The sequence below is a fragment of the Tachypleus tridentatus genome, chromosome 9 (assembly GCF_004210375.1).
Source record: "Tachypleus tridentatus isolate NWPU-2018 chromosome 9, ASM421037v1, whole genome shotgun sequence".
Taxonomy (NCBI): domain Eukaryota; kingdom Metazoa; phylum Arthropoda; class Merostomata; order Xiphosura; family Limulidae; genus Tachypleus; species Tachypleus tridentatus.
The window spans coordinates 152811592-152821636 of NC_134833.1; the positions used below are offsets into that span (position 1 = coordinate 152811592).

Below are 10045 nucleotides of genomic sequence, written 5' to 3' on the forward strand. Positions count from 1 at the left end.
TGTATTGTGTGAGACAAACTGCCTATGTATAATTCTACATACTAAGTTGTGTATTGTGTAAGACAAACTACCTACGTATAATTCTACATACTAAGTTGTGTATTGTGTAAGACAAACTACCCATGTATAATTCTACATACTAAGTTGTGTATTGTGTGAGACAAACTGCCTATGTATAATTCTACATACTAAGTTGTGTATTGTGTGAGACAAACTACCTACGTATAATTCTACATACTAAGTTGTGTATTGTGTAAGACAAACTACCTACGTATAATTCTACATACTAAGTTGTGTATAGTGTAAGACAAACTGCCTATGTATAATTCTACATACTAAGTTGTGTATTGTGAGAGACAAACTACCTATGTATAATTCTACATACTAAGTTGTGTATTGTGAGAGACAAACTACCTATGTATAATTCTACATACTAAGTTGTGTATTGTGAGAGACAAACTACCTATGTATAATTCTACATACTAAGTTGTGTATTGTGTGAGACAAACTGCCTATGTATAATTCTACATACTAAGTTGTGTATTGTGAGAGACAAACTGCCTATGTATAATTCTACATACTAAGTTGTGTATTGTGTAAGACAAACTACCTACGTATAATTCTACATACTAAGTTGTGTATTGTGTGAGACAAACTACCTACGTATAATTCTACATACTAAGTTGTGTATTGTGTGAGACAAACTGCCTATGTATAATTCTACATACTAAGTTGTGTATTGTGAGAGACAAACTACCTATGTATAATTCTACATACTAAGTTGTGTATTGTGTGAGACAAACTACCTATGTATAATTCTACATACTAAGTTGTGTATTGTGAGAGACAAACTACCTATGTATAATTCTACATACTAAGTTGTGTATTGTGTGAGACAAACTACCTATGTATAATTCTACATACTAAGTTGTGTATTGTGAGAGACAAACTACCTACATATAATTCTACATACTAAGTTGTGTATTGTGTAAGACAAACTACCTATGTATAATTCTACATACTAAGTTGTGTATTGTGTGAGACAAACTATGTATAATTCTACATACTAAATTGTGTATTGTGTGAGACAAACTACCTATGTATAATTCTACATACTAAGTTGTGTATTGTGTGAGACAAACTGCCTATGTATAATTCTACATACTAAGTTGTGTATTGTGTGAGACAAACTACCTACGTATAATTCTTCATACTAAGTTGTGTATTGTGTGAGACAAACTACCTACATATAATTCTACATACTAAGTTGTGTATTGTGTAAGACAAACTACCTACGTATAATTCTACATACTAAGTTGTGTGAGACAAACTACCTATGTATAATTCTACATACTAAGTTGTGTATTGTGTGAGACAAACTGCCTATGTATAATTCTACATACTAAGTTGTGTATTGTGTGAGACAAACTGCCTATGTATAATTCTACATACTAAGTTGTGTATTGTGTGAGACAAACTACCTACGTATAATTCTTCATACTAAGTTGTGTATTGTGTGAGACAAACTACCTACATATAATTCTACATACTAAGTTGTGTATTGTGTGAGACAAACTACCTACATATAATTCTACATACTAAGTTGTGTATTGTTTAAGACTTAAAAATGTTTTTCTATTCTTGCACATTAACCCTTTTTTTCTTATACTGAAAAGATGTGTAAAATATTGATGAGGCCAGAAAGACATTTGAATAAGGGAACTTAGAAACATTAATGGCCATTTTCTTGGGAAATCAATTTGTTTTCAATATCTAGGAGTCTGGCATGTGAAACAACAAACAGATGCCTATCATATATTTGAAAGAGAATTGACAAACTGAAAAGTATAAATCATGAAAACATTTTTGTTGAGATTTTCCAAAATGAATAACTAGTCTTGCTTCTGGTAAGCAGATGGCCAATCAACTTGTTCTTCTCTGACAGATTTAATCACAACTAGTTTTGGAAACCAAGAATTCTTTACACCCAGGTGACAAGCCTAGGCAGCAGCCACATAGGACAAGCATAGTTGCTGACATCACTAGCCTTCAGCTAGCATTTCATAAAAGCTTCCACAGGAGACCTGTGTATATCTGTGACAAATGTATTACTCTTTCAACATAAAGTACTTTTGTCAAAGTGTTGTTCACCTACTGGGGTACATACTGAAAATTTAACTTCTATTTCTGGAATCTTGTTTTTGTCACTTGGTAATATCCAACATAGTCTGTGTGACCTAGAACTAATTTTTATTAAATATCCCTTTGTGAATGAATGTCCATAAGTTTTATGTTCTACATGTGTAAATTGTCATTCGCAAAACAATTATTGGTACATGCATTGGTTCTGAACTGTTCTAGCCTGGTGTCAACTTTCAGGGTTTATTTCTATAATTTCAAGACATAAATCAATCAACAGTTTGAATTAATTGTTACAGTTAAGCCTGAAATATAAGACACACAAAAGTCTGGAACTGTCACAGGTAATATGCAAGTTATGCATAAACTAAAGCCTCTAGGGATATGAAATCAGTGGTATTTGCTTATCAACGAGCCCATCAATCAGTTACATTCTATAAGTACAAAGTTCCTCAAATCAGTGACAGTAGCCAACAGCCTTAGCATCTGTCATAACAAAAATAGAATGAACAAGTTTAATGGTAATGAGAATCTGACCCAAGAGACATATCATGAAACTTCACCAAACCATCCTAAGATAGTTAGAGTAACTGAAAATAATGAAAACCCTAAATGTGATTAGTTAATTAATTCTGTGACAATTGGTTTAATTATAACATTGAATAATCAATTGTTAGAAGATTTGAAACAACTAATTTCAATTAGTTTATTTTCTTGGCTTTCAATTAATCTATTGTTGAAATAATTAAAAACACTATTAGGAAAATTTTGATTTAATTGGTTATTTTACAGAATATTGATTTAATAGCTGCTCACAGGTAACTGATTGTATAATTAAACTGCCCAGTTCTGAAAGCCACTAAACAATATTTGAATTTTCATCACATAACACAAAACATATACATCAGAACCTAGAATTTATATGTTCCATAGCAAGATTGGTTGTGCTGGTGTGTAGCAGTGATGTTCCATAGCATGTTTGGTTGTGCTGGTGTGTAGCAGTGATGTTCCATTGCAAGATTGGTTGTCCTGGTGTAGCAGTGATGTTCCATAACAAGTTCAGTGGTACTGGTGTATAGCAGTGATGTTCCATAGCAAGATTGGTTGTCCTGGTGTAGCAGTGATGTTCCATAACAAGTTCAGTGGTACTGGTGTATAGCAGTGATGTTCCATAGCAAGTTTGGTTGTCCTGGTGTAACAGTGATGTTCCATAACAAGTTCAGTGGTACTGGTGTGTAGCAGTGATGTTCCATAGCAAGATTGGTTGTCCTGGTGTGTAACAGTGATGTTCCATAACAAGTTCAGTAGTACTGGTGTGTAACAGTGATGTTCCATAACAAGTTCAGTGGTACTGGTGTGTAACAGTGATGTTCCATAGCAAGATTGGTTGTCCTGGTGTGTAACAGTGATGTTCCATAACAAGTTCAGTAGTACTGGTGTGTAACAGTGATGTTCCATAACAAGTTCAGTGGTACTGGTGTGTAACAGTGATGTTCCATAACAAGTTCAGTGGTACTGGTGTGTAACAGTGATGTTCCATAACAAGTTCAGTGGTACTGGTGTATAGCAGTGATGTTCCATAACAAGTTCAGTGGTACTGGTGTGTAACAGTGATGTTCCATAACAAGTTCAGTAGTACTGGTGTGTAACAGTGATGTTCCATAACAAGTTCAGTGGTACTGGTGTGTAACAGTGATGTTCCATAACAAGTTCAGTGGTACTGGTGTGTAACAGTGATGTTCCATAACAAGTTCAGTGGTACTGGTGTGTAGCAGTGATGTTCCATAACAAGTTCAGTGGTACTGGTGTGTAACAGTGATGTTCCATAACAAGTTCAGTGGTACTGGTGTGTAACAGTGATGTTCCATAACAAGTTGGTGGTACTGGTGTGTAACAGTGATGTTCCATAACAAGTTCAGTGGTACTGGTGTGTAACAGTGATGTTCCATAACAAGTTCAGTGGTACTGGTGTGTAGCAGTGATGTTCCATAACAAGTTCAGTGGTACTGGTGTGTAACAGTGATGTTCCATAACAAGTTCAGTGGTACTGGTGTGTAACAGTGATGTTCCATAACAAGTTCAGTGGTAGTGGTGTGTAACAGTGATGTTCCATAACAAGTTCAGTGGTACTGGTGTGTAACAGTGATGTTCCATAACAAGTTCAGTGGTACTGGTGTGTAACAGTGATGTTCCATAACAAGTTCAGTGGTACTGGTGTGTAACAGTGATGTTCCATAACAAGTTCAGTAGTACTGGTGTGTAACAGTGATGTTCCATAACAAGTTCAGTGGTACTGGTGTGTAACAGTGATGTTCCATAACAAGTTCAGTGGTACTGGTGTGTAACAGTGATGTTCCATAACAAGTTCAGTGGTACTGGTGTGTAGCAGTGATGTTCCATAACAAGTTCAGTGGTACTGGTGTGTAACAGTGATGTTCCATAACAAGTTCAGTGGTACTGGTGTGTAACAGTGATGTTCCATAACAAGTTCGGTGGTACTGGTGTGTAACAGTGATGTTCCATAACAAGTTCAGTGGTACTGGTGTGTAACAGTGATGTTCCATAACAAGTTCAGTGGTACTGGTGTGTAGCAGTGATGTTCCATAACAAGTTCAGTGGTACTGGTGTGTAACAGTGATGTTCCATAACAAGTTCAGTGGTACTGGTGTGTAACAGTGATGTTCCATAACAAGTTCAGTGGTAGTGGTGTGTAACAGTGATGTTCCATAACAAGTTCAGTGGTACTGGTGTGTAACAGTGATGTTCCATAACAAGTTCAGTGGTACTGGTGTGTAACAGTGATGTTCCATAACAAGTTCAGTGGTACTAGTGTGTAACAGTGATGTTCCATAACAAGTTCAGTAGTACTGGTGTGTAACAGTGATGTTCCATAACAAGTTCAGTGGTACTGGTGTGTAACAGTGATGTTCCATAACAAGTTCAGTGGTACTGGTGTGTAACAGTGATGTTCCATAACAAGTTCAGTGGTACTGGTGTGTAGCAGTGATGTTCCATAACAAGTTCAGTGGTACTGGTGTGTAACAGTGATGTTCCATAACAAGTTCAGTGGTACTGGTGTGTAACAGTGATGTTCCATAACAAGTTGGTGGTACTGGTGTGTAACAGTGATGTTCCATAACAAGTTCAGTGGTACTGGTGTGTAACAGTGATGTTCCATAACAAGTTCAGTGGTACTGGTGTGTAGCAGTGATGTTCCATAACAAGTTCAGTGGTACTGGTGTGTAACAGTGATGTTCCATAACAAGTTCAGTGGTACTGGTGTGTAACAGTGATGTTCCATAACAAGTTCAGTGGTAGTGGTGTGTAACAGTGATGTTCCATAACAAGTTCAGTGGTACTGGTGTGTAACAGTGATGTTCCATAACAAGTTCAGTGGTACTGGTGTGTAACAGTGATGTTCCATAACAAGTTCAGTGGTACTGGTGTGTAACAGTGATGTTCCATAACAAGTTCAGTAGTACTGGTGTGTAACAGTGATGTTCCATAACAAGTTCAGTGGTACTGGTGTGTAACAGTGCACAAGAAACAATGTTTCCAGTACTTTTAATTCTCAAACTTAGAAACAATAAAATCAGATTGTGAGCTAGTTATTTAATTTTAATATACTACCTAATGAGTTTTAATCACCTTTGTTATAAGATACACCATAAATGCATCACTTCATAATGATTCATAATGGATAACAAAAGGAATATTCATTGAACAATGTTTGGAAGACATTTACTTATCCATGTTCATTACTTGATAAAGAAGCTAACTGAACATGAAATCTTAACTTGACAAATGTTTTCAGATTTAACACTTGTACATACTTTTGATATTATAAAAGCACAGCAGCACCATTTGACATGAACTAACTGGTAATAGTGTTCTAAACAATTTCAATTATAATAGTTCTAACTACATTGATATAATTTTGTATTTTTTAAAAATAGATATAAACCTTCAAATATTGATGACTTGGGTGATGGATATAGACGTGTTTTTGTTTGTTTTTTTTACTTTTGACAAAAAACTTTAACCTAAGGCCAAATTCCCTGTACTGGTATTTCACAAAATTTTGATATGCTAACTCAAATTCTACAAAATATAAATAAAAGACATTCATTCTTTTTTTTCATATAAAGTATTAACAAATAATATTTTGAAATAAGACACTTGTTTGCTGAGTTCCGTGTTTAGTATCTTCACATACCACAAAATGGAATTGTTTTTTCTCACAGTTGATAAAATATGATAACAATTTTGGCAATAAAAGAAACAAAGAAATCACTGTGGAATAAGAAAATTATTTTGTAATTCAAATGATATTTTTAGAAATCTTGTTCCTGAAGTAAAGTATAATTCTGAATCTCAAAGATTATTACCAAATATTACTTGCAACAGCCACAAGGGATGACTTAATACAGAGAAGATTCAATATAAAAAATTGTATACATGATGCACACCTGAAAACTAAGATGCTTTTCTATACAAAATATTTCAATCTACAAACAAAGTCATGTCATAATATATTGCTACTTTTCCTAATTCACATCTCTAGTTTATTCATAAGTGTTTCCAATTCTTTCAACCCATGGGTCTCAATTACCAAAGCTGCACCACAATTCAAAAGCTGTTCTCGAGCACCGGGACAGTTCTGTAGTAAACAACAAAAAAGTCTTTGATAAGTTGACTGAACACTGCTTTCTACAGCATGAGAACTGATCTTCCCCAATGATGAGATAACGTGCTGTGGCCAACCACTTTCTAACAGGAATGTAGCAACCCACGTAGCAGATGAGGAAAGACTGGAAAGTGCTTGAATTCCCAGAAACCAGAGTTCCACAATGTCATTCCAAACTTCACTATATTCTTGCACTACTATTAGAGAAGGTACATCATGTGAATTATCCACCTGATGAGCATCCCAAAGAAATTTCACACTGGCTGACAGAAAGTGTTGAAAGCTTGTCTCACAACTTTGAATCTTTTGAGAATGATGGGTGGCAATGAAGAGTCCCAAAACTATAATATTTGCTTTTAGGGTTATGTGTTCAAATCCTCGAGGTATATGTGATATTGTATCAAGCAGAAATTTTAACAAAGAAAAGAATAGTGTACTTTCAGCCACCATCTTTGCTTCCAAAACCACAAAGTTCATAAAAATTCCACAGAGAGTAACAATGCATGTTTCGGAATCTTCATTTAAGCCTTTTCTCCACAACAACCACTGAAAATCCAGGTATTCAAAAAGAAGTTTGGGTGCGTTTTGATCTAGTAGAACCTTTCGAGTTTCATCATCTGCACTCATGTGACAGAGGGCAGGGGACAAAAAACGTATTACATCAACATCTTGTTTGTAGATAATATGGTCAACTTGTTCTGAAAGATTTACTTTAGTCTCCCTAAAAACAAGTTCTCCTATCTTTAAAAGACAAGGAATAACCATACACACCTCCTCTTTAAGTGCAAATGTTTCTTCTCCCAGCCACGATGAAAGCACCCTTACAGAGGCAAGTGTAACATACCATTTGTGATCACATGTCTCCAAAGGTTTATACCAATTGTCTGTATCTTTAGAAACCTCCAATAAAAATGATATAACGGCCTTAAATGCATCAGTAATTGCAATAAGTAACTGTTTTGTTGTGAATGATTCAAATTTCCACACAGATTCATCACACATTATGGTTATGGTTGCCTCCAGAACTGTGTAACATGCAGAAAGTACGTCCATATTTTCAATAATTTCTTCCACTGACCTGTCTTCCAGGATCATTCGTACTTCTATAGACACTAAATGAACCAAAAGGCTGAAATTTATTCTGGCTCTTTCTGTTTCATCTCCGTTGTTTAAAATCCAAAGAAATCCACACCTGTTTACCGTTGCACCTACCAGTTTTAAAGTGCTGTCATGTTGCATTTTTCCTAGTTTATTTTTTAGTAGGTCAAACAAACCTTCCCGTATAAACTCACTCCAACAACTGTGAGAACATGTTGAGCATGATGGATTATCAGTCAATAGCTTTGTTAATTTGTCACAAAGCTCAAATTTACGATATAGTAGTGTCTTCTTTAAACTCTTTAGCTACACAACACATGACTGCAGAAAACGACCCAGACTCTTGGGCCCACACCTCATTTTTGAAATAATGGTTCAGAATTATTAAAATCTCTAAAGCTTTTTCTTGATCCTGTGATGAATTAACGGCCACACTAACAAGGTAGCTAACAAACTGTTTAGAAATCACACTATTTCTTCCTTCTTCAGTAGAACAAACATTTAGTAAACACTGTAAAATATCTCTTCTAGTCAAATCATCTGGAGAATTTAATTCTTCTTTAGACTGTATGATATCTTTAAAAGTATCAAGGTGACTACAGACAAAACTGTATGCTGGAGATTCACAAGCAGTAGATAATGCAGCCAAAATGGCTAGGCCAACTGACTTATAAATTTCCTTCGGGCATCCATCTGGAACTTTTTGTGCACATAATAGTTTATTTAAAAATGAAACTCCAATTGCATCAAATATAATCTTTTGTTTAATATGATCCAAATCATTATCAGATCTCTTCATAAACTCTGCTACAACAAGAAGAGCAGCAACTTTTTCGGTGTCATTTTTTGCACAACGCAACTTCTCTATATATTTATGCATGTCCTCCATTACTTTTCGAAATGAAAACGAAATTAAACTTTTTTGTACTTGTATTCTGTTTCGTTACAAAATATTTCTTCAACAGATTTGTGATTTACTATTCATTTGATTGCGTTGTTGTTAAAATCGCATAATACAAATTCTTAATAAAACAGTGAACTATTACTAATAGTATTAAAACACGAGAAACAGTTTTCAAAAATATTCATACGTCAAAGGTCCACGTCTTCTTACACTTGTAATATTATATTTTAAAAACAAGCCCAATCAACAGTTAAAATGTAAAAAGAATTAAAAGAAAAACACCATAAATTACATCAGTATCTTACATGGAACTCTTATACACCCTAACTCTTTACGCCAAAAGTAGAATTAGGCTTACCACTTGTAGTGCAAAATATAAAAAAATCAGGTTTCATATATCAATTAAAAACGTGAAACACATTTTTATTTTATTTGTGAAATTTCTTCAGAAGAAATGTCTGTATTGTTTACATAAAATGAACTTAAACTTCTTTTGACATTTAATAATACAGGGGTCCCCAAAACATTTATGCACGCTTTGAATTATTATAATGTATTCAAACTTTCGTTTTTTACAGGTGCAACTGATTTGAAGTAATGGCAAAAGCAAGACTAAGCTTTGAGAAAAGGAAATTTATTTTAAAGTACTACTGGAAGTGCAAGAACGTAACTGAAGTGCAAAGACGGTTTAGAAGGAAGTTTCAAACAGATCCACTAATGCAACTCACTATTACTCGCATCAGAGATAAGTTTGAAACAAATGAAACTGTTCAAGACGTCCCACGCGAGAAACAGAGCTGTTGGAAAGTCTCCACCAATCTCCAAGAAAATCTGTTCGGCAAACAGTTCGTGAGACAGGAATCACAAAATCGAGAGTCCATCGCATGTTGAAGCGCGTTCATTGGAAAAGTTCTATTCCAGCATTAGTCTACTCTACGCCCTTAATAAAGATGATCTTGACCGGAGAGTTGAATTTTGTGAGTGACACCTGACAAAATTTGCAGAGGATGCATAGTTTCCAAACAAGATTGTCTGGAGTGATGAGGCCACATTTAAGTTGAATGGCTCATTTAATCGCCACAATTGTATCCCCTGGGCACCTCAGAACCCGCATGTTACGGTTGGACAACACGTAAACTTACCAGGGGTAACAGTGTGGTGTGGATTATCAGCGTTGGGCGTAATTGGACCATTCTTTTTCGAAAGTACAGTCACTG

At 35.1% G+C, this 10045-nt stretch overlaps 1 protein-coding gene across 1 annotated transcript; it reads right to left on the reverse strand.

Moving 5' to 3' along the window:
* Positions 1-5750: 5750 nt before the first annotated feature.
* LOC143226675 (neurochondrin-like) lies at positions 5751-9200 on the reverse strand. Its single transcript, XM_076457957.1, is given in 2 exon segments — positions 5751-8203; positions 8205-9200. Coding segments are annotated over 2 exon segments (2121 nt in total). The 5' UTR covers positions 8814-9200; the 3' UTR covers positions 5751-6691.
* Positions 9201-10045: the final 845 nt, after the last annotated feature.